At 37.0% G+C, this 25,849-nt stretch overlaps 1 protein-coding gene across 1 annotated transcript in view; it reads right to left on the bottom strand.

The window, feature by feature from the left end:
- Positions 1–25,849, bottom strand: part of ACAP2 (ArfGAP with coiled-coil, ankyrin repeat and PH domains 2) — a 59,690-nt gene that overhangs the window by 17,689 nt on the left and 16,152 nt on the right. Inside the window, exons 2-10 of the mRNA XM_063408718.1 lie at positions 24,971–25,028; positions 22,446–22,565; positions 21,740–21,793; positions 18,931–18,989; positions 18,262–18,445; positions 15,978–16,022; positions 14,831–14,926; positions 10,606–10,680; positions 3,954–4,066 (exon numbers count right to left, since the gene is read on the bottom strand). Coding sequence (XP_063264788.1) covers positions 3,954–4,066; positions 10,606–10,680; positions 14,831–14,926; positions 15,978–16,022; positions 18,262–18,445; positions 18,931–18,989; positions 21,740–21,793; positions 22,446–22,565; positions 24,971–25,028 — 804 coding nt within the window. The remainder of the gene's footprint in view (positions 1–3,953; positions 4,067–10,605; positions 10,681–14,830; positions 14,927–15,977; positions 16,023–18,261; positions 18,446–18,930; positions 18,990–21,739; positions 21,794–22,445; positions 22,566–24,970; positions 25,029–25,849) is intronic.

Below are 25,849 nucleotides of genomic sequence, written 5' to 3'. Positions count from 1 at the left end.
TGTGATTCTCAGTTTTCACATCTAGTTGCTAGCAGCACACAATTAAAACAGAGTAATTAAGAATGCACAGCTTTTAAAAGTACATGTCTATTCCCAATGTAGTTGATAAGAAAAAAAATCTCATCAACTTCAATTTGGAAAAGGCAAGACTTTGATCTTGTTTGAGCTCAGCTCAGAAGTTTGAGTGCAGAAACTTGGCTTTAATTCCTTTTTTAGCTAAAAACTAGCTCAATCTTTCTAAATCTTTTAATAAAGTTGAGCAGCAGGTATACTGGCATCCCAGGCAGAATCCTTCTGTTATTTTCTTAGACTGAGTCACTTACACATCCATTGCAAGTAATCAAAATTAAATGCAGGGTTAATGAAGAGCTTTTTGCGTGCCAAGGAAACATTGGGAAGGTATAAAAGAAGCTGGTTGGTACCTGATGTGATCTGGCTTTTTCCTGTCATGTGAAAAAATGGGGTAGGATTAAAACATAAGGGAAAGGAGGAAAAGGGATGAAAAATGCAAAATGAGCAAAATAAGAAAAGAATTAGCATGATCTGAAAATACAGCAGAATTAAAAAGGAAAACATCTATTGCATCCAGTCTAAAACCTATTTGGAACATGAAAGTGGTTTGATTGGTTTTCTCCCTACACACATTTATTCTTTCTTCATGATATGGACTTATCTTTCATTTGAATTCTGGGAACCAAAACAGCTTTCCAGCTACTGTTCCATACTAAATGCACCTGACTTCAGTTCCTGATGCCTTAAGAAAACTACCGTACAATAAGGTGGATCATTTACCAACAGACAGACATACATTGTAAACACAGGTGTCCATACCTATTACTCCAAGACTTTGCAGTACAAGGATATAGTTTTAATTCCACTAAACTGTATTATCTGAAATACTTGTGTACATTATATGCTGTCCTTTTAGTCACAACAAAAAGAGATTACAAAAGCTCCATCTCTTTCAAAACACAGTGACACTGAATTGCAAACAGCTTGGGGTTTATTTACAGCCTGCTCAAACACTTTTTTGTTTCTAAAGCCAGTGTCAAGCAGAACCATCCCAAGAACAGGAAACTTGATGCAAAAGCCCAAATAATTAATGTCTTGAGATGATGAAACATGAGCTGCCATGTGCCTCAGGAAGAAACTTCATTATGCTAGCAAGACATTAGTTTGGAATGGAAACAGATTTTCATTCTGTTTTGCTCACCACAACAGATTTGCCCCCCTTTAAATGGCCTGTATCATACAGTCTTCTTATTTTTTTTCTCCCCCAGCAATCAGGTTTTTCCCAGGATAACACAGAATCATCGACCAAGACAGACACACAAGCAGCACCACCTTTCCCTCACCTGTCAGCTAGAATCATACTGCTGTGTCAAACCCAGACAAAACCTATCATACCCTTGCCTATTCTCTTATGTTTTTAGTGCTGGCATTGCAATGTGGCCATTGCAATGGTTTGTGGTGCCTTTAATTCACTCTTGAAGTTCTTAAAAAGGTCTAGAACCAATGTAAGACCAACAGACACCAGTGACGGTAAAAGAGAAGCCTCCATTTTAAATACATATTACTACTGACAGTGCATTTAGCAGTCAGTAGGACAACCAGTGCTGTCGACCTGCTGGTTGAGAACAGCAGGAAATTCCAGTATTTCTAGGCAAATTCTTCTAGTTTTGTTTCAGCTGGTTGATTTTCCACCCACCTTTCCCAAAGATGGGATATAAGAAAACAGCTAATCTGTAAGAACACTAGAAGTATCTTGTCTGTCTTGACTTCAACTCAGAATTCCCTAAAATAAAATACATAATTCTCTAAATGCTTCCTCCTTTGATATTTCGTAAAATTTTACACAGAAAACAGTTTAATACAATGACAAAATCCTTTCTTGTACTTTAACTAGTGACTGGGAAAATCTCTAGTATACCATAAACTTCAATCAGTACTATCTCCCCACAGCTGAAACTGTAACACTACACAAATAAAACCTCCCATCACAGGAAACAGGCAGTGGAAAATGGCAGTGACCACTTCTGTGCCTACAGCATAGCCAGCAATTACAAATGTACTCAGAAATAAAAACAGCAAAAATATTTCTTATTTTTATTAAAACATAGCAAAAATGGGGGGCTAGATTCAGAAATTAAAAACTGCCTTCATTAAGGTCTTAAATGTATATTTTATGTGTGACAAAAGTAGTTTAATAGTAATTAGTAATGGTTTGTAAACATGTAGAATCCAAAATTTAAATGATTGATTCAATTTCAGAACTGTTTATAGATAGCATATCCAATCCTATTTTTTGCCTAAAAGCATCCAACTAGTCTGTCACATGAGATAAATTATCAAGAATCTAATACTAAAAAGGTTAAAGGTTTTGCTTTATTGAATGCCCCTGTGATAAACAGAAGAAAAATACTATAAGTAAAGAAAAATTATGTAATAAAAGTAGGAAGGTCTGAATCATTAGTTAGCTTTATCTTTGCCCTCTTAAATTATTGCTTGGATATGCTTTTATTATATTTGTTCAAATCTGTAACTTAATCTGAAGGTGTGTCATTGTGTATCTTGATTTAATTACAACCTCTCCTTATTTACTTTGTGTCCATTTAAATTACCAACATACAGAGGTTAGTTTTACTTGAATCCTACTCTCAAATCCCTTTCAGGTAAGAGACATGTGCAGTATTCCTAGGAATGAAGCCATGTGGAAGCAGACACTCCTGTCCTGCTCTCTCCTGTCACCTCCTATCAGAGCAAGGCCCTCCTGCTATTCAGAAGAGGAACCCAGAGTTTCACCATCAGTCAATCCATCAGTGGCAAAAAGGACCCTTTCAGCCCCTTGGGAATCCAATAAAGGACAATCTCCTGCCCTATTACTGCAGATTTTTCTCAGTATGATGACTCTAACATCTTTCTTCACACCAGGAAGGTGCTTTTGATGCACATCTCCCCATTTGCTCCCTTCACTACCCTTTGATGCTTCACAGATTTGTCTTGGAGAACTCTGAATTCTGCTTGCATAAAACTAACACAGAAAGGACATGATAATTACAGATGAATAATCAGGCCAAAGGCCCAGATCAGAATCAGTCCAAAGCAAAATTCTTTGTACTAGTTACCCATGATCTGTTAATATAGATACAGTCTTATTGACACCAGTGGCCCTTGCATCAGCCTGTGGATTTACCTGAAGTGATCCCAATTTCTTACAAGCTTGTGGTGTGCTGAGATGCTCAAGGAAGCAGAGAATAATTAGGATTGGAAGGGACCACCCACTCAAATGCACATTCTGCTCTTTGAAACACAGCAAATAGTTTAACAGAAGCATCGCTGAAAAAACAGCAGAACAGGACAACAGAGAGCTCTATATCACAACAAAATACAGTTAAAATTCAAGAACTGTATCCAACTGCACTATAAATGCTCCAGCATATATATTTCCTTGAAAAAAACACATACCCTTAGAAATGCAAACAAAATCCTGTTCAGGAAGAAAAATATTTAAATAGTAATAGAATATACATTGTTAAAGATATATGACAATATCTTTTGAATTCCCAAAAAGGCCATCAAAACTACTAAGCAAAAGTCAATGCACAGGACAGGAATTTTAAAGGGTAACAATTACATTGCTTATTTTTCAGGAAAAATAGCTTGAATCTTTGACTGTGTTTCTCTGCTTCCAGTGGCTATACAACTTGTATTTCACTCTGTCTTCTAATACTTTCCAAGCATATGCTTTCACAAGAGAAAGGTTTGCAAACAACTAGGACAGAAAACAAGGAAAAATGGCTTTGAAGTGTCATCTCTAACTTAACTAACAGAGTCACCCCAGTGTTCTGTCAAAACTATGGAGTCAGTGAGTTACAGAGATTATGAATCAGATGAGAATTCAGGTTAAAAAGCAGTATTTTTATAAGCAGCAAATAGAGGTTCTGAATAATTACCTGTTCCAAGTCTTGAAGGCATTGCTGGCTCTCTTGAATAAATAACCTTCCATAACAATGCCATTGGCTGCATCTACATTGTATTCTAGTTTAGTATCATCACTGGAATAATCCTAGTACAAAGGAACAAGAAAAACACACTGCAGTTCAAATGAAACTTCAAATATGAGCAGTACTATTGGCAAAGAGTAAATATCTAGCAATAAGGTTTTGCTTGCAACAGTTATTAGTCAAACCATGACTCTCAGCCCCTGATGGCTTTTTTTAAAAATGCAATTTTAGGCAATGAAAATGCTGAAGATTTTTACTTTACCTACAACAAGGGGAATTTCTTGTTCAGGTATTGGTGACCTCTACAGCCAAACAGAGAGCAAACATTGCTGACAGAGCACCTGATGTTCAAATGGCCTTTCATATATTTCCAAGAAAGGACAGAAAAGCAGAGGAAAAGAAGCCATGAAAGTTAGGAGTCAAAACTGAGAAACAGTTGCAGCCTGCTGCAGACAGCTGTACAAAGCCAGTTGTGCTTTGGCATTTTCTTCAGCTCCATCATGTTGACAGCTGAGCTGCACAGGAACTTAGAAGACAAGTAATCAAATAAAGATGATGCTATCAGTTAACTCTAGAGTAAAGCAGTCATGGTGCTGGCACTGATGACAAGGCCTTAGCAGTAACATTTTCTTTATGATCTTAGATAAGATTACAAAATTACAAGTAGGACAAGGGAATATGCGTTTCCATCAGCCTAATAACAACTAAAAACAGCTAATAACAACTGATAGCAGCTTTCTGAGCTTTAGAAAGGCTGACTGCTTCACATCTTTAGCAAAGTAAGTAATAACACATGTGGTGATCATCTGCTTTCACATCTCATTGATGTGCATGGGCTCTTCCCAGGGAGGTAGAGTTCAGATATTCAGTGAGTGGGAGGCTAATATCTACTAGGGGTGCATCAAAAAGCTCACATGGAATGACAACATTTATCACAACTTTGTCCAGAGATGAAAATAACATACATGCTGTAATTTCATGTCACTGTTATTACAATATATATCCTTAGACTAGCAACATATGGCTTCTTCCCCTTAACAAGGGTGTAAGAGACACATTACTGAAAATTAAATTTCAGAAGAAATAAACAAGTCAGATACTGAAAAGACAGAACAATTTGTAATGTGACTTCCTGAACCTTCAGTAGTTACTCTTTGTAAACTGCAAACATCAGCTTTGAGTGAAAAGTATATCTGAAAGTCTCTGTTTTGTACTTTGCTCCTTAGAAATTTGTCTATACATAGAGGAAAAGAGGCAAGAAATATGTATTAAAAAAGTAGTTTCAACAACAACATGGTCATTAGCCCCAGGTAATAGCTCAGGATGCACACAACTTTCGTGCTACACATGATGTTTACTCTTACACATGCAGATGGTTTGGTCCAATCCAAGGTTAATTACACATGATAGTGAAATGGTTACAAATATTAAAATGGGCCCTTCAATCTCCCCACTCAGAACAGCACAAACGCCTTAAAATTACTCACTGTTTTCAGCTATTACTAATCTGGATAGACTAACTAATGTTGAAATGTTAAATCAAGATTTTTATTATTGAATTGACATATGATCAATGCAAAAGTTCTGAAAGAAAATGGAATTATCATATCACTACCATACACCAATCTAAATAAAAATACTAATTACAAATGAAGGCTTCACCAAAAGAAAATCAAATATTTGTATTTATTATTCAGCACTTAATAACTTTGATTTTCTGCCTGTTTTCTAGATCAGAATATGCTGAACCGAAAAGGCTTCATGTAAACTCTCAAAATAAAAAGGGAAAACCACTATGCACAAACTTAGGTTTATGTCACATTCCCTACATTCCCCAAAAACTAATAAATTACTCTAACTTACCAGCTCCCAAACATAATGAAATCTGCTAAAGATTTGCATCTTCCTGCCTCAGTGATGCCTCCAACTCCTTGTCTAGTCAAGGACAACATACTCAGTCTTTTCTGTCCAAACTACTATGTAATCACATTTTCCTCTGGGTTTGGAGAACTGCTGCAGAAAATGCAGCTGTCTTTTCCAATGAGTCCAGATCTATGCTTTGGAGGTGTATACAAGTATGACAGGAAACCTTTGGACCATTTATCGTGCCACACTCTCAGTCAGAACTATCTAAAATACTGAGCCTTCTCATGAAATGCATTTAGTGTCATTTTTAATTACTTCCCTGATTGAATTCCACTTTTACAGAGCAGAAAAAGACACCAGAGTATAGAGACAAATATCAAATATCTCCTTAACTGTACACAGCAGACTATCAGCTGGAGGGGAGAGGGAGTAGGGCTTCCCTGTGCTTTATCCATGAAACTTCATTGATAAAGTTGTGGTCAGGAAAAACAAGACCAAACAATCAGAAAAAACAAAAAGCTCCATTTCAATTCCATGGATAAAAGTAGAAAAAGAAACTAAATTAGTTGTTCTGATCTTAGTCTCTGCTATTCTATAATTAAAAAATAGGAGCAAAGCAGTCACATTATAGTTTATTTTTATCTTGGTGCATGGAAAAGTTTAATGAATCATGAAAAATAATCTGGGGTGGAGAAAAATCCACCCTATCTTTCCAGTGTCCTGCATAAGAGAATCACATGTTAATAAACTCAGTCACTGTATGTGATTCAGAATTGTGTATTTTGCCAGCAGGCACACAACAGATAAAGACTTCATTTTAAATATAATTGAACTAACTAGGTGTCAGTTAGGACTAAAGTAGATTTCACCTAACCAGAACTAAGAAAATTTAGCCAGTATTATGTAATTTTCACTGAAGTGCTACATCACACATTTAACTCAGTTTTGAAAGAATAAACATCCATGGCTTCTATTCTGATACTGATTTATCACGGTTGGCTGCTACTGGAGGAGAAACATGTAGAAGTGGGTTATATAAGTGAAGCATACAGCATGCTTTCATGCCTTTTTTTCCCCCTTTTTCTTTAAATGTCCATTGGGTGCAGCAGACCAGCTGGCAATGGAAAAACAACTTTCATCTCCAGAAATAATACTAATCTGGTGTGTCACAGAACACTTAATATTCCTGACAGTGTTTCAGTGAATGCATTTTCGTATGAATGTATCAATTCATCACACACACATGATTTATTTCAGAACATATTTTCTGTTTCTCTGTGTATGATTTTCTTGTTCCCAAAACAACCCCTCCCCCCATACTTTTCAGTAGCAGAGCTTTTGATTTACTTTCAAAATTGCTATCAGGCCATGAAATCTATTCAAACCATTTCACCAGTAAATCTTAGGAACTATATTTTAACATTGAATGTGTAACCCAAATGATTTTTTACTTTAGAGAAGCAGCATTTTTAAAGTTTTTTAAAAGGCAGTAAATGGGAGAGCATAAGTACTAAAGAAAACACTAACCTGAAAAATTAGGCCAGCATATACTAAACAGGAGACACTATTTGTGCAAACCCCCCTTTAGAAAGTTGCTTCCATTCCCTTTCCATTGGCAAGAGATGTTTGTCATGCTTAAGCTGAAAAGTCCCTCGAGGAAGGGTTTAAAACAACAGACACCACAAGTAACAAAGTTTACAGTCCAAGACAGAGGGAGAGAATGTGAGAGTGTCATTGAGCAAACAAGTCACCTGAAATACAAGCACATCTTTGGTTTTAGAGACAGGAATTAGTCTGCACAGCTTCTCAGCAGCAGCTCTGGTTTATGCCTGCTTTATGATTGTGGTAGCATCTGGTTTCCTATCACCTTGTTTACTCAAGATGTTAAAACATTTCAAATCATTCTCACTCCAGCTATTTCCCAAGCAGTGCTTTGGAAGCAGATTTTTACTTTGGTGAAAAGGGGATTCGAATACAACAAAAACTATTCAAGTTCAATGCAAATACTTATATTGTATCATCTCCCTCATTTTAGGACAAAATATTAGCTCTGACACAATACCAAAAAGCCATGAAGCTGTTTACAGGTGTAACTGTTTTTTAAAATATTTCTTTATTAAACATATTGCTATAGCAATGGGCTGCAAACTGCTCAGAAAACAAGTCATGTCTAATGTATTGAAATTGTGACACAACTCTTTTAATATTAATCTTTCCTTATAAAAATATTTTGCAAAAAATTCCCAGAACGATCATGAAATTTCTAGATTGATTCATAGCAGGTGTTGCTCCAGTTTGAGAAAAAAATCTCTCACACTAAAAAAAACTAAAATGAAAAAATGTTTCCTGCACATTTGCTGAGTAAATAGACCACAAAAGTTATAAGCAATTAAAAAAAGTAAATCAGATTATCAGCTCTGCTAAAAAAGAAATCCCAGTGTATTGGTGACCAAGCCCTTCCATGACACTTTTAATAGCCTCTCCATCAACAGCCTAATTAGGTAGGACAATGATTATACAGAAAAGTGAGATGAGTTATTTAATTAGTGCAATTATTCTGCATGCATATGCACATATATGCAAACACAGGTAGTAGGTGGGCAGGTGTGTGCACGTATGCACTTACCTATACATTTCAGAAAAGGAACTGTTCTTTATCCACACAATGAAGGAAAGGCCATTCTGAAGCATCAGATTAGAACTTCAGTACATTAAATGCATATATACCTCATGGAATATTCAACACAATAAGCTTCAGAAGTTTCAGTTGTTATAAAACATGGAAGGATTTGGCATTGGAAAATTTGGGAACATAGTGGAAAGCAACATGACAAGACATGAGAATGGGGAATAAAGTTGCCATCTGGGACAGGGTGACCAGATGACAAGTAGTGATAAAAAGAACAAGATCCAAAGTCTAAGGCAGTTCTGAAGTCCTGATGAGCTGGAAGCTAACTTGGTGTGAAGGTTAGGAAAAGCAAGTAGGAGGAGAAAAAAACTGACAACATGATTTGAATAAGAAACTAAGGAAATGATTGGACAAGCTGTAAGAGGAATCTCCAATAAAGAACAGTCTAGACATTATCAGCACAAAAATGCAACAGTGACTTCACTGATAAGGACAGGAGACAACATTTACAACTCAAAACACAGAACTTAAGAGGACAACATACAGTAATTCTGACTGCCCTGATTATATTTTAGAGACAGCATTAAATTGTCAGTTAAAGTAAGCAACAATAAAAGTAACATCATTGTGCTTGTCACTCCTACTAGAAATCAAGAACATTTATGTTACACACAGATACGGCTTATCAAGTTTCATAAAGCTTAAAAGTAATAATTGAAACTAGTAGAAGTAGTTTACCTGTAAAGCAGCCTTAAGCAGCATTTGAAGAAAAAACAAAGACTGTAAACACTTTGGCAACAGCTGTGACCATAATTCATGGTAACTAGTTATTATTTCTACAGCCAATTAAAAGACAATTGCTCATAACTTACATCCTTCACCAAGCACCATTGTTCTCTTAAACAGAGAACCTCTCAACTACTGTCCATTCCTGAAAGGAGTCTTCAAGCACAAAAAACTTAAAATTTGACCTTCAACAGCAATTCTCAAGTTCCATCTTTCCCATTTCCCCCTTTCTTCTCCTTCCTTGCCTGTAGTTATCTCCTGACTCCAAGCACAGCATGTCAGCTCTGCCCTCATCATCACATCTGCTCAATTTCACAGCAATCCTAATGCTTCCCACCAACTCCTAAAGGGAGGACAGGATGCACTCATAAAACTGTTTTCAGCAACCAAAAATGTTATCTTTCCCCATCAGTATTAATATCGGCTCCTACTAAGGCTACCCAACTTATAATCTCAGCACGTTTTCATTCTTGAATTTATTTAGTGACCAGATTTCAATTATATTGGGTGGAATTTTTTAATTTATGCCACCTGAACAGATAGAGAACATATTTGAATGACAGTAAGAAGTGTAGCATTACCTTTAAACTGGTATCTAATCCCTTTCAAAAGTGCCTGTAGTATTAGCTCACTACCCAAGAGTTCAGTGGAAATGTTTTTAACTTCTAGCATTATACCAGCAAAACCAATACTGATCTTCTGAAACATCCAAACAAGGTAGTCATTCCCCCAACATGAATTACCTAAATTTTTCTCAAGAAGTAAAAAGATTATAACCGAAATCTTCCACATAACACCAATTAAATGTTCTCAATTTCATATCTGTGCACAGTTGAACCAGTATATTAGACACTCTTTACCAAAGTTTACTTTTGCTCTTCATATGCAACAGCAGCTGCCACACAAGCTCCAAATGCTGCACTTGGATTTGGCACAGTCCAAAGTGAAACCTATGGCTGTAGGACTGTGCAGCACACACATCTCTTCTACAAACACACAGCACAGAAACACAGAAACCTGTACAGCTTATTCAATTCAAGAGGTATTAGGAATTAGGAGTTCTACTGAAATGCCAGAATCTCAGCATTCAATTAAATTCTACTGTTCTATTTATGTTTCAGTAAAAACTAAGTATAATATTTTGTTCAGTAACACAAAATTAATATCTGCAATCCAACCCTACACTTAATGACGTGTCAGTCTGTCTCTCTGCACTAAAAATACCATCCCTTGTAGTTCTGATGCAGATATTCTGAGGAGAGATGCTACAGATAAAAAAAAAAAGTGTGTGCAGCCTGCCTTTTACATTCAGTCAAGTACCTTTTGTTGAATAGTGGAGTGCTTTTGCTCCATATCTCTCTTCTCCTTCGCAGCATCTACAGCCAACTGATCCAGCTGTAAAGAGAAACAGAAAATTGGATCTTTAGATTACCATAAGAAATTTGGCTCAGTAGATTTCACAATGCTGACAAAAAAAAAAAAAAAGGACACATGTCTAGACGTTGAGAGACTTTTATTTTACTTGCATAGCATAATTACTTCTTTGTCACAAATTGTTTACCTTGAATAACCACTGAAGCCTCACTTACAGCACTGCTCTGCCACCCTGAATTAACCTCTACAAAGGTGTACATTTCTTGTAAGCCTTAGAAGAGCTGTTTCAAAGAACAGCATGGTGCCAAGCATATGCGACTCTGTACCGCATTGGTGCTCAATCTCCCAAGAGGATGACTCATGCTTTAGCTGCTCTTGCTGGCCTATGCAGCAGCACTGGTAGGAGCAGCAAAAACTAGAAGGAACAAATGCTATGGATTTTTCTCTCCACGAAGTGGGAGAACAGTCTCAGTCTGGATGTTGTGTCAATAGTCTTGATCAGCTGATCAGCAGTACTCGAGCAAGATTGCTAGAAATCTTAGGCAGAGACAATCAAACTAATTTTGGAAACAAAAATATGGTTTTGAAAATAACAGATACTGTCACAGAGAATATATAAGTTAGTATCCTTACAAAGTTTGTGATAATAAAAAAGACACTACCCAAAAAAATTCCTTTTACAACCACAAAAAGGAAAAGAAAAAAAAGGCAGAAAGAGAAAGTTTGATCAGGGTTTTCTTTTGTGGCTAGTTGCTTGTTTTGGTTGGTTTTGTTCTACAGTTTTGATTTTTGGGTTTTGTTTTTGTTTGTTTTATCCAGGCCTTCATGTTTAAGTAAGAAATGCAGAGAAGCAGATGCTGCCTGAAAGACCAGTTGGTTTGGTACCTGCATGCCCTCTGAACCCCTCCTTTGCACAGCCCGTAGCACAGGGCTGCATCACCCCCGAGCCTCGGTGCGGAGCAGCCGCAGCGCAGGGCTCAGCCCGCAGCTCTCCCTGTCTGAGGGACAGGGCTGGCTCTGCTCCAGGCACACAGCAGGAACACCAGCAGCACCAGCTCCCAGCTGGGTCACTCACTTGGCACAGGGCACAGATGACTGACAGATCCCCTGATCCACACAGAGAGGATCCCCTCCACCCGCTCTCAGAACCACAAGTGTCAGGCCCTGCCAGCTCTGGCCATTTCCCCAGTCCTTTACTTCCCCTGCCTGACATGATATAAATGAGAAAAAAGGGACAATAACAGGCCCTTACACCCTTGTGCCAGACAGTCTCTAACAATTATGGAGACATCAGAAAGCTGAAACATCTGGATGCAATTCCGTACTCTGTTACTTTTTTAACTCTTCTCTCCCTGTCTTCCCCTCTGGCTCAAAAGGCCGTAGCAGCACTTGCACACCTTTGCATTTAGTTGTGAACTGGAATGCATTGAAGGCTGAAGTGTCCCGATGCCACATCTAAGCAACTACAGGACTTAAAAATTACTCAAGAGCCTCCAAATCAGAGACTGGGCTCAAAGACTGTTTTGCATCAAGAACCCTTGGGAAACCCTTTCTTTTGTGATAAAGGTGAGAATTGGGTTGCGTGCTGTTCCAAACTTCATAGGTATCAAGTTTCTTGCAAAAACATCAGACTCAGGAATCTGCACACTGCCCACAAGAAATTCTTCCTTCTAACCCATTAGGTGAAACAGAAGGCAGACACTCAAGGTAGGGCAAGTACCTCTATTTTATCTTAAAAAAACGTGTTTGAGGGTTAGCCAAAACAAAATTCTTAACAGCAGCTCATTCCATCGGTTACTTTTTTTTACTACGAAGACATCATTGCACCATTCCTGTTTGCAAGCTCAAACCAGAGTTTCTTCCTTTTCACTCAGGTGAGCAGCACATCAATTGTCTTAAAAAAGACCAACAGCATACAAATATCAAAAGCTGTAGCAAATCACAACTAAACTATCAAAATCCCAGTAATTATGCCATCACTGGGTAATTTTCAGAAAATTAGGATTTTTGAACTACTGCACTTCCTGGCAAATGTATTTTTACAAACATAGTCCTCTAACTGGCCTTCTGAGAAGAATTAAGTCAGACTAAAATATTTTGCTTTTTGAACAGTCATCTCAATGAAAATTCAAATGTTTTCTTTTTAAGCTAATACCACATCTCATATGAAAAGAACCAAAACCAATAGTTTCCATGCAAAAGCTCATATTATGCTTGTACACTATTAAAGATTCCCATACAATGATCTGATTCCCAAGAGATCCTACCCTGATCTGAAGCATCCAGAGAGCAAAATTGCTCCATCACAGTAAAACAGTTATTTTGAAAATACAGACCAAAATAATTCAAAATTATAACTGTATTATTTAAGATCAATTTTAGTACAACAGATGCTGTTAACCCTTATAATTAAGATCATACACAAAATTCACCTAGGAATGAAAACTCACTCACCAACAGAAGGAATCTAACAGCATTTTCACAAAAATCCAGCAAATCCCCGTTATGTCACAACATACTTTGTTAAAGGCACAAGCTTCAAGCAGTACAAGCCACAAAGCCATCAAGTGTTAAAACTTTCAACAGTTATTTACAAATCTGCTTCTGTCATGAAAAATATCCATTACTTAAATGCCAAGGTCTGCTACAAAAGAACAATTCCGCAAGTTGTACAACTTTAGGGTCTTCAGTCTATCCTTGCTCCAACTGCAATATATTTAAAACATTCTTAGCTATGGATTTTCTAAATTTAACTCCTTCAGTTGCTATGATACCAGCACCAAAATGAATGTTATACAGTGCTCCTTACCAGATCAAGCAAAAGCATGACCAGACATTCAAAAATAACCTTGTGTTTTCTTGCTTGAATCACGTCAATGAAATGGAAACACTGAAGCCTGGCTGAAAGCATAACCCACTATCAACTCCATAGTTTGTGTGTCCTTTCCCTATGCCCTGTTGCACAGAAATACAGGACACACACGTTATACAATCAGACACTACAGCTCAGCACTTACAACCCAGACTGGAAGGGTGTTGAAGAGTAAAGGGCACGTGAACTGTTCAAGTACCCCTATTACACCAAGACTTGATATGTCTCTACACGTAATCAAGACCCACAGTAACCCAACTGGGGCCTAGTCTAGCAGAAAAAGAACTATTCGGCCATTGGGTTGTTGGAGTTGTACAGCTCCCGATCTGCTCCACTGCACAGCTCACAACAACTTCATCTCTTAGACATCCAATAACACATCTACTCAAGATGAATGCAAAATTCATCTTGAGTAGATTTATTTGCCTTTTTACCTGGACAGACACTTAAAAATTTGGCTGTCTGCTTTGTGGATCTGTTTGGGAAGAGGCAATAAAGTGGTTTGTATCAGAGCACTTGTTGCAAGTCCTCAGATAGAGGCAAATAGAGAGTGCTCATATAAGTTGCACTGAAAACACAAGTCAAGACACTGCTGAGTCACCTCCCTGCACCACAGACAGATCCTCATTTGAATACTGTATGTTCCAATCTATTTGCATAACCATTTTCAATGTCTCCTGTGTGCAGTTGGCAGCCATCAAAGCTTTTCCTGAGTCCCTCACTGAAAACCCAGAAGTGTCAATTGTCTGTTCTTAAACTTAAACAACAAAAAATGGGCAAGAAGGATTCCATGCAGGAACTAAATTTTGCACTACTTATTAAAATCATACTTCCGTTTTATGGTCTGAATTGCTAACATCAAAGTTATATTTGCACACATCAAAATTTAATTACTCAGACTGCATAATTTATATAGTAAATAAAGTACATGAGTAGAAGGAAAACCAGTCTAATCTACTTTTTATTATTAGATATATTTATAAACATGGGTCATATACAAAAATTTTGAAATCCAAATAAATCCAGTATCCTGAAGGTCACAATGTACCTCACAGAGCAGTACACGGCTATGCTAAAGTATGTAAATCCTAAAGGTATTATTAATTTTAGTAAACAGACAACTTTCAGTTTGTAACTATTTTCATTCCTTTCATTCCAGTATATTTTTTATATTTTGCCTTTATCATACTACAATTCCCGTTTTGTTGAATAAATCCATTAAATACCTGATATGTAGGCATATATCATTATTTCTTCCATTTCAGCACATAGTCATGCATTTTTCAAGTAATTTGTTACCTGTGCACCAAGATCTTTCATGTAGGGCTCAAGTTCACTGAACAGATCATAGCCTTGATGGAAAAAAGCCAGATGTGCATACATAAAGGATAACATCTAGAAGGAACAAAGTAAATATTTATTCTCTTAAAATTACATACCATATCACATAAATATGTCAATTCACACAACCTACAATTTCAGGTTTAATTTCTCCTCTCATGTCCTGACACATCAATACCTCATAGAACTTCCAATGTTGTAAAATAAACGTGCAAAGTAAAGGAAGAAAAGCACCAAGCCAAAAATCTCAGAAAAAAGTTGATAGCATTAAACCCATGTGCAAAACAAAAGAAATCTACTTAATGGCAGAAAACTATTTCGAATTCATGTCACCTGAAATTGTTATCTCCCGTTTAACTGGAACATGTAAGGTAGAGAGGACCTACAGAATATTTTACTAATGATTCAAACCTGTAACCTTTATGAACACAGCTGAGAAGACTGCTCGGCCTTAAAACAGAAAACAAGTTGGGAAGGTGCAGAGCAGAATAGAAGGCAGTTATAGACCAACCCAAGTAAAGTTTCTGCTTTTTAAGGAATTAAGAAAATTATGGGAGAGCAACTTCAGACATTTGAAAGAATAGCACCGTTTAATTTGTCACTCTCTATCTCAAACTTCTAACAGAGATAATGTGAAGTAGAAAAAAGAATACAATGAAGAAAATTGGCATGCAGGTATAGCTTTATATTAATTTAGCAGATACCATATTATTCATACTAAAATTTGCCCTGCTCTTAGAAAGAACAGAATTCATCTTAGAATAGATTATAAGTAGCACTTACTGTTTACAAAGTAATAAACCAACTTAAAGAGCAAAATTCTTGGCAAACAAAGTTTGATTTTAACCATGGAACACATACCAAAGGATCAAGTGTAGTGAAAACCTGTAAGTGTTCAAATCTGAACCAGAAGGATTGTCAAAAACATTTAAACATGGATGGCCAGCTACAGCAAAGGCCAAACTGACAGTCACCAAACTGCCAAATGTACTGATAACATTTGATCAATGAAAGGACTAAATTTTTAACATACTGCTTTGTGTTCGTATTTTTAATTTCAGATAGGTTAAAATATTTGATATACAGAGAACAAAGTATAGCTTACCGATTTTAAGATTTCTGCTCTCCTTTTAGATTGAAGGACATTGATCTAAGAAAAATGAACAAACAAGCAATTTCTTTTATTCTAAACTTCTTATTTTATTTGCAATTTTCCCCCAAACAATCACACCCAAGCTTAAAACATTGGAAGAAGACAGTTCAATATCAGACTTCCCAAAGTACTTTTAAAAGAAGATGCACTCTAGTTCTGTCATGATATCAAAGTGATGCAATCAGAGAACACTTGCAAAGCTTGAGCTTCACAGTGAAAGTCACAATTTTCTTCTATCAGAGTAGGGAAAATACAAGACACCACGTGCTAGCTAGAAGTAATATAATACACCTTTCAAGCAAGGAAAATTGGCTCTCATTTTCAAGAGATTTAATTCAAGATGTTTCAAGCAGTGTGAGCTAAGCCAGCCCACCAACTCCTTGAGAAGTTGCACTGAGCACTGCTGCCAGGATGGGGGCAGGGTTACTTTTCCCTCAGACTCACAGTATTTAAGTATCCCAAAAGTAGTTCCAGGCAAGCAAGAACACAATAGTTTCAATAAGTAACTTGCCATGTATACCTGTGCTTTTAAGCTAGCTGAAGCCACTGATTAATGGTTTGCCCTAGAATTTGAGGAATTTCACATCATATAGAAAAACTAATCAATTTTTCACATTCACCTAGTTCCCTTATCTTCTTTGTTCCCTAATCCTTAAAGGCTGCCATCCAGAACTACAGATTTTACTTTAAAAGACCCACTTAGCAGAAACAGGCATGATTTTGTAATTTAACACCTCTATGTCAGTTTAGAATTTCAGAAAAAATAAATAAACTTGCTGAAGCTATAATCAAAACCAGATTCCGCTTCTGTACTTAAATGGTCATTATTCTGGAAAACTTTCTGCAGGAAAAATAATTAAGATTCGTTTGTACAGAACAAACCCTCAGCCTGTGAGGCAAAGAAAAATAAAAGGAAAGCAAAGGTTTTGAATTACAGTTTAAAGCCAATCTAGCTACAAGGAGACCACAGTTGTGAAGCCATTTTCCGAGAAGAATCTCCCAAGAATTCCTAGAGCTGAACTGATTTTTGTCCATGTTGAGAGATGCTGAAACTGATCCCAGTTACTCTAAATGCATCTTTATCCCAGGAACTGCTCATCCTTGGAACACACAAATTCCAGGAGGCAAACAACCTGCAGCTCAATGCACACACAAGGAACTGGCCTACACAGCAGTGACTGCCAGCTGCCCCCACCATTTACTGCTATACAAATAATCCTGTGGGGCATAATTCACATGACTCTTTAAACACCAAAATGGCCTTAGTGTTTAAAAAACAGGAGTTCAGAGTTGACCACTGACCACCATGTCTGTGAATACATCCAGGCTGACAGGCCCCACTTCATTTTACAACTCATAATGCAATTTATAGAAAAGTTAATTAAGCTTTAAATAACTGACTGGTCTGTCACAAGTCAAGATGATAATGTCTAATATAAAACCAGCTTAACTGTAAAGAGCTGTTCTGTGTTTGATCATAGGAGAAGCTCAGACCCATTTGGGAGCCCCCAACCTCTCATACCATCTGAGCTGCAATAATCTTGTTTTGCTGTAAGTTGTGGGTAAGTATGAAATAGATCAATTTTAAGTATCAAAAGAAAATTTATTACCTATTTACATAATTTAACATAACTTAATAAATTTACATAATTTATTACAGGATACAAAGTAGCATGACAAAGAACACTTCTCAACACCCATGGGACATCTACACTAAAAATGTAAAGGATAGTTAAATTCTTGACTCCCTTTATAGCACAATGCCAAACTGAGGCATCTAGACAAGCTGAATACAACCCAAAGCATACAGTTAAAATGGCAGAAGTACCCAACATCCTGTATCAGAATTATTCAGGCAATTTGTAATTCCTATGCTAGGTTACAGTTTTTATTTTAAATATATTAGAAACTGCAGCGTATCTAACTCATGAAAAATGCAGGTAATTATCTGGCAAATACTGGGGCTTTTTTCAAAAATATTGTTCAACTTGAAAATTAAACTGTCATTGCAGCAAGGGCATTGAATACCAGAGTATTAAAGCAATAAGAACGTATCAATTAATTTTCCTTGGATGTTATTAAAAAAGAAATTACTTGCAGATAAAATTCTTCCTTTTTCCCCTAAATGTCCACAGCTTCCAAGAAGCTGACAAGAAGAACTTCTAACATTGTAAAGGACATGTCTCTAACCACATGTAACAAATGGTTTTGAAAATTTTTTTACTGCTGTCCTTACCTGAAGAACATAATCCAGAGCTATGTGTCGAAAACACTTCCGTGTTGCAGTCAAAATATTGGTTGCTTCCTCTACCTCGTGTTGCTTATTTCTTTGAACTTGGGCATTTTTCACCAGAGCATTCTCCTTTTCTTCACTCACTTTTTCAAACTGTTTCTTTGCATCTTTAAATTTCCTAATATCTCTATGGAAAAAGGAAATACGGATAACAAATTAATTCCTAAGCATGAAAAACAGTTTAAAGCTACACCACAGAGACCAAGCTTGTGACTGCTATAGCTGGTGTCTTCCGAATTTTACATTCTTCAATATATGCTTGGGTCAAATGGAAATCCAGAAATTAGGACAGAAGCTTCTGGTCTTTTGTTTCCAAGGAAAGGACAAAACTGAAATGTAACTGAACACATCTAATGCCTAATGAGGAAAAGCTTTGTCCCCCAAGCTTAGACAATTACAGTATATAATTAGATCAGTAATTCATCCTATTGCAACATTTCTGCAGCTGGATCTAAGGCCTCAGTGGTTTGGGGTGATTTTTGACAAAGCCTTAATACACACTTCTCAATTTATGGGTGGTTATTTACAGGAAGAATTTTCATCCACTCAAATCAGATTTTTAAAATTCCATTTTATGTATAATTTTCCCATTACAAGTACAAATTGACTTACTCTTTAACGAAAGTCTGAAGCTGTGTTTTAATTGATCTTTGGATCTGGTCAAACAGAATCTGAAAAAAAGCATTATTACATAGATCAGTAACTTAGAGTTACTCACACCTTCTGATTTCAGAAATGCAAATGGCAATTATGCAGAATTAGATGAGAATTATTAAAACACAGTGTCTCTAATATCAAAATATAAATCCCTTCACAGTAGTTTTGAAATAAATAAAAGGGAGGAAATAAGGAAAATAACACAAACCAAACATCTTTTGCTGCTCTTTTCTTAAAGACTGTGGTTATCAGGAAAGATAAGAGCTTCTGGCACTTTATTCTCTCATCCTGACAATATGAGACATGCCTAGTTTCATCCAACAAGTTTACTTATGTTAATTGTACAGTAATATTCCTGAAGAAACAACTTTGAATGTTAAGCAACCTTTTTTTTTAGTTCTTATACTTTCACAATTTATCAACAATTAAAAGACAAATGAGACCATAGAAAGAACATGCTCTTAACTTCTGGCAAAAACCCCACGGATTGAAATTAATGCTGAAAATGTAACATACGTGGGTATTTAGTACCATCACCTTTACATGAAATGTTTGTAGAAAAACACCCTCTGTTGGACTACTAAGAGGAATGGCTGATTCTTTTTAAGAATAAGTGATCTAAGCAATGCTTCCAAAATTTCATATGATTTGGAAAGGCTGGGGGCTGGTGGGCACAAAATATAATCAACTCATTCAAATTGTAAAGTTTAAGATATTTGTTAATTTTTTAAGGCCAAAGCACACTTGGATGTGAGACAATTAGTATGTTCTCTTATGACCCAAAAAATTCTAACTGGAAAATGAAAACACACATTCCTTCAGCTTCACATCTGCCCTCTGAATTTTAGAATGGAATGGAAGAGGTCAATGGCTACTGGACAAATCCTTTTGTCACTTCTTATTGTGCAGACAAGAAATGTTGCCTCAATTTCCAACCCCTCTACACCTCCTGTTCTGCATTACAGAAATACATAAGGCAGCATCACAAAAATTAAGTTGGCCCAGTCGAACAGAATCTCTCATAAAAGGGAAAGATCTTGAAATATTAAATAACTTTCTTGAAAAAGCAAGTCAAAACTTCAAAGTTTAAGGTCAAAAAATGTTTTCTTTCAATGTTCTTAGTCTTAGATTCTTTATTAAGTTTTGGAAATGGGAAGCTATGTAATGCCAAGTACTGACAGTAAAACCTTTACCAGCTCATCTCTCTTTTCTAGAAATGCTGAAGGGAAACATGACTGAGTTGAAGCCACTCATCACCAGTGGTACTGTATCTTGCATCCAGTCTCCATGTCTGGAGGTTTTCAAGACCAAAGCAACCTGCTCCAACCTCACAACTGACTCTGATTTAGGCAGGCAGTCAAACCATCCACACCTCACGAGGCCCCTTCCAACCAGAACTGTATCTACCACTAAGACACGGAAGAACCTGTTTGTATTCCCCCTTTGGGAAACCAGAAATGCAGACAACCAGAATAAAGAACTTCTTGACAAACTGGAAGTCACGCTGGGACTACTCCCACTGCTGACATTTAAGCTTGCCAGTGCCTGGGGAGTGCACCAATCAAGATCAATACCAAAGACAAAACCAGATGGGAACTCAAATGATTAGAGGACTCCCAGAAATATGAGCCTTGCATTCTGCTTACAGTACTGAAGGGAAAAAATGTGGTGGGCAGAAAAATACATAGATATCATTTCCCCTAAAAGAACAGAAAAAAGTGCCTAGACCACAAGCTGATTAGATTTACAGCCTTGTCAACAAACCACCTTTCATACACTCCACATCTAAGAAAACTATTTGCCATAAGCTGTCACAGCTACTCCCCCACTGCTGAATCGGTGAAGATGCTGCATTAGGCTGGTCCCTGGTCTTATCCCGAGCAAAGCCTCACATGAAAAAACTGACAGTCATCCAGAACTCCTACCCCCTTCCATCCTTTCTTTCCTTTCTCCTCTAGCTTCTCCCTCCTGATGGCTCTGATCCTTGGTCAGCAACAGACCTGTCACTGAGCCAGGACGCCCTGATTTTAGGTATCCTGCATATTTTCAGCACTTTGGAGACACTTCAGTTTGTCTCCAGTAACTTGCTAGGAAATTATCAAAGAGCAGTTGGGCCAATGAAAGAGAAAGAAAAGAGAAGAACAAACACATCCTTTTGGCTTTCAGAATACCAGACCAAACTCTTCAGAGGAAAAAATAACAAATTAGTTTTCAACGCAGGGAAAAATGAAGTTTGTGATTAACTCTGACCTGCTAAAAATTACCATTAGTCTTAAATTCTATCATTTTCTCCTTTCTCCACACTTGTCTAAATTTGCTATCCTTCCAAAAAGAAAACTATATGCAAATCAGACGTGCTTCATTTTGTGTCTTATAAAGGGTAGGGGGTAAAAAGTAGCAATTATGGAAAAGACAATCGTTATTTCAGAGCAGCGAAGGTATAAGGTCACAGTCCGTAACTGTTACCATCAGTTTGATTCGAAAAGATGAAACTTTTCAGTATTTACTACCTTAGCACACCAAAGCTTACAAATTCCAAATGAAAAATAAACCAAGATGCAGATCTGCAGAAAAGGGGATGTTTACAAATACTTTGTAAACAAAACATTAATAAAATATTTATAAGTACAAATGACAGTTATTTAACACCATTTAAAGCATTACTTTGCAAATAGTATCAACAAGAAAGGCTTTATCATTAATCTATTATCAAATATAACTGGAGATGAGCTATCAGTGCCATGTTGCAGCTAGAAATACTCACATTATGATAATTGATCATTTCCTGTAAGGTGTCAGAGAACTTTGTCAAACTGGTCTGTAAAGAGAAAATAAAAGTGGTTTAAGTTGAGCCCTACTAAACACACAGCACAAAAGCAACAGTTCACAGGTTTACAGCTTTTCAGTAAAGAACCTTAAAATTAATTTTCCTTATAGCACAATTATGAGATTAAAACCATTAGGCTAGAAGGACAACATGGCTGTAATATCAAATAAATCTATTAAAGACACTTGCAGCAAAAATGTTACTTCTACCTACCTGTATATAAAGTACCAAACTGAATGAAAGCAGGAAAAATTCAAAATGACTAAAGATATGTGAAGCTCACATAATCGAAAACATTAATTTAAAGTATTTAATATTACATATTAAATTAAGATGTAATTAATATTTTTCACATTTAATACTCTTACTCAGAAAAACTGATTAACATGTTGCAATCACCAGCGCACACACTAACCTAACATATTTTCTGAAATCTGGTAGCCCCATGTCACTGCTGAAACTAAACAGCACAGACACCTGCAGTGCTTCACAACCAGAAAAACCCTCACTCTAAAAGAGATACCAAAGGAAAAGGAACAAAAAGGCAAATACAATAAACTTCAACTACTTCTCTTGCTAACTGTTATGTTGTACTTTTTTTATGTTATGTTTCTCTCCCTCCACTTTCACCTAAAGAACTTACCTCAACCAGCGTATCTTTACAGGAATATTGTGCAAGGTCTCGAATTCCATTCATGAACTGCTTGTTGGCTGTACAAAACGCTTTTCCAGTATCAATCATTGCAATACAAAGCTTCACCAGCTAAAATGAGTGTAAAAGGAGAGAGAAAGCAGAAGCCTTATTTTTGTTTGGTTTTTACACTATCATATAAACATGAACACACTGAGCTTAGTTAGGCCTATGAAATAAAAAATTCAAAAGTTAAATTCTCACCCTCAGATTCTATGAAAAGCTTTCTACTGGATAGTAACAGCTATAGAAATACTACTCTAGGTCAATAGATATGCTGTTGGGAAAGTTACCACTCCATATATTTTTAATTTTTTTTTTTTTACTTGATTTATTGTTAACTGAGTTGTTGCACATATTTCATGAGAGAATTTTACAGGGGCAAAAAGCAACTAAAACAGAACTGGTTAGAACCCAAGCAAATGATGAGGTTATTGTGGTTTCTGAGGAAAAACACCACAAAACAAACAAAAATGAACCCCACACCGGTTGTTTTATCCTGAGACATTCAGAATACAGGCACAGGAAAGCAAAAGGCGCTGTGCACAGAGCACAGCTGAGGAGCCATGGTTACATCTCAGGAGGTGCAGTCAATCATGTTTTCACTCACAAACAGAGTAATCTCTGATGGCCTTCCATCCCTACCACTCTGCTTCACTCAGCCCTCACGGTACTGCAGTCTGACAGGAAGGCCCTCAGTACCTTGTGAGGGATGTTTTCTCAATCCTTGAACCATTTATGCACTGGGCCATTAACGTAAGAAAGAGTGGTTACTGTAATTGCCAAGATGCTCTCTTGAGAAGGGACACATTTTGATTGAGTTCCCCCACCCTAAGTAAAGCTGAGAATAAAACCAGAAGATTGAACCCTCATGTCTGAAAGATTTTTCAAGCATGGTAAATAAATTTCCATGAAAAGCAACACAGAAGCACTTGATCCTCTGTTGGGACAAAGAATCCATCCACGTACCCTTCCTGCCTTAGTTACCCAGTAATTTTTATGCTGACTCAGATTTTGAGGAAAAATGGAAAGCTGAGCATGACCTTCCACATTCTGATGAATGTCCAAGTTGCTTGAACAATGGATAGAAAAAAAAAATCACTGTCAACATTAAACTTTTTCCTTTACCTTTGCTTATAGCTCACAAGCCTGAACCATGCTTTATTTCTTACTGAGAAGACAGAACTGCAGACAATGTGGCCTAAAGTCAAAACTGTGAGACAATAAAACCAAGTTTACTATGAACAACTGAGCAGAAAAAGTTACGAACCAAGCCTAGACAAATTATTACCCTCAGGCCATGGTTGCTTCAGCTCACCCAAGAAGCTTGGCTTTCAACTTCAGTATTGTACCACAAGGCCCTGAATAATGTCATTTAAGGAATATGAGAATTCTTTTCCCTCAAAAAAATCCTTTCAGACTGGTGGAAAAGCCAAACTTCCAAGACTGATTTTTCAGATCCTTAAAATACACCTTTTGATCTACTGAAACAGGTTCAACACCCCTACAGTTAAAATGTGTGTTATACTCATCAGTTTCACTAAGACTCACAGCAAATCAGAATTAAGGATCTTGAATTTATTTTGCAAGAGCAAATTGTTAGATTATTAACTACAAAAACATAGAAATATTATTACAAGTAGTAAAGAATAAGTCTTCAGGCTTGACACCATCTTTATCTGTCTCCAGCTCTCTGCAGCCAATTCACAGCTGCATGAAAAAAGGTGGTATTCAAAAAGCAGCTAAGGAGGTAAACAAACCACATCTGCCTGCCATATGAAAACATAGACAAAAATAATTTAAAACATTTCACACAAATGCAAAGGAAAGAAGACTTTATACAGATGAAAACGAAAAAAAAAGCCACTCTCAAAATACTAGCAACGAAATAACAGAAGTTTCCAAAGGTGAGGAAACCAATAAACAGATAGTAAGGAGCTGAAAAGATGATACATATAATTTTTTATATAAATGCACAAAGCATGACAAAACACAGGATGAATTTTACAGCAGTCAAGTCCTCCACATAACAGTGAAGGATATATCTGGCTGCTGTGCCTCAGGTTGCCAACAACAAACAGCAGGGATTTTAAACCTCTAAAACAAAGAGTACACAGAGGTCTCCACAGCCTTTGTGGTAAACCAGCTCTTGGTGCTGCAGTGACCAAACCCCGGCGTTTATCTCAGGTGAAAGCTGAAGGCGCTGGCAGCAGCTCCCCACGGGGCTGAGGCACAGGGGGCAGTGAGAGAATCGCCCCAGCCTCGGCCGGGGGAAGGGGCCAGCTCATTTCAGCAATTTCAGCTTTGCTCAGCTCGGCCCCCGAGGCCCAGCTGTGAGCTCCACCCGGACCCCTTTCCTCTGCAGAGCAGGGGCGCTTGCTTGGCCACTGACACTTCCCAGCTGTGAACTTTAAAACAAAACCACAACGTGCTTTTTGATGCTTTTAAGAGCAAACATTGTTGAATTAAAAGCTTACCTTGTCAAGTTTCAGTTCCAGCTCTGTCACATCTCCTTCTACCTCTTCTAAAGCTGCCCTGCATGCATAAAAGAGGTTTCCCTTTAAAATTTTACACAAAAATACTCTGAGTCTGGGGAGAAGGGGCAGACACATTCATTTAACTCATGTATTGCCATCACAGTCTTACTTAAATTTCAGCTACGAAACAGCATAGATTTTAAAGAAGCAAAAGAATTGCACGAAATTTGATGGTAAAAACAAGAAAAACTACTTCACTGCTAAAACATGGTCTATTGATAAAGATTTGAGATCAAATTTTATCAATCCTAGTATTTGTCACACCAAAATAGTTTTATTCTGTTCTTGTATGGAAAATAGTCTATATGTTTGAAGCTAACGACAAAGGAAAGAAACTGAAAGTTGGAGAGAATTTTAACTCTTTTCGTGACCTCCTGGCTCAAAATTGAAATGCTGCAGCTATTTCATGAATAACCTTGCAATGAGATTAGGAAAGAATCAGCACTTGCCACGTGTCAATTAACCTGCAGGGGGTTTGAATGGCACACCTGATTAGATCATTTACATCTAGTCCAGACTGGTCAAATCTTCCAGGCCAGTCAAATTTAACTTGCCAGTAAAAGCTGCTTTCAGGGAGCATTGCTAAAGCATAGCTCTTTTTTTTTTTTTTTTTTTTTTTCTTGAAAGCTCATATTTCTTTGGACACCACTTTCCTTATTGCTACCTGAAAAAACAGAAGACTGAGGATGGATGACACTTTGGTCAGAGTCCATGAACATTGCTGCTTGATCAGGCTATTGCCTTGAGAGCTGAAAGGACTCATTTCTGGCAAGGAGTGCCCTTGCTGCCATCACAGGGTGCCCATTCTTTCAGTCATTC

The sequence above is a fragment of the Prinia subflava genome, chromosome 11 (assembly GCF_021018805.1).
Source record: "Prinia subflava isolate CZ2003 ecotype Zambia chromosome 11, Cam_Psub_1.2, whole genome shotgun sequence".
In the NCBI taxonomy this organism is placed as follows: domain Eukaryota; kingdom Metazoa; phylum Chordata; class Aves; order Passeriformes; family Cisticolidae; genus Prinia; species Prinia subflava.
This window is presented reverse-complemented; position numbering and strand designations above follow the sequence as displayed.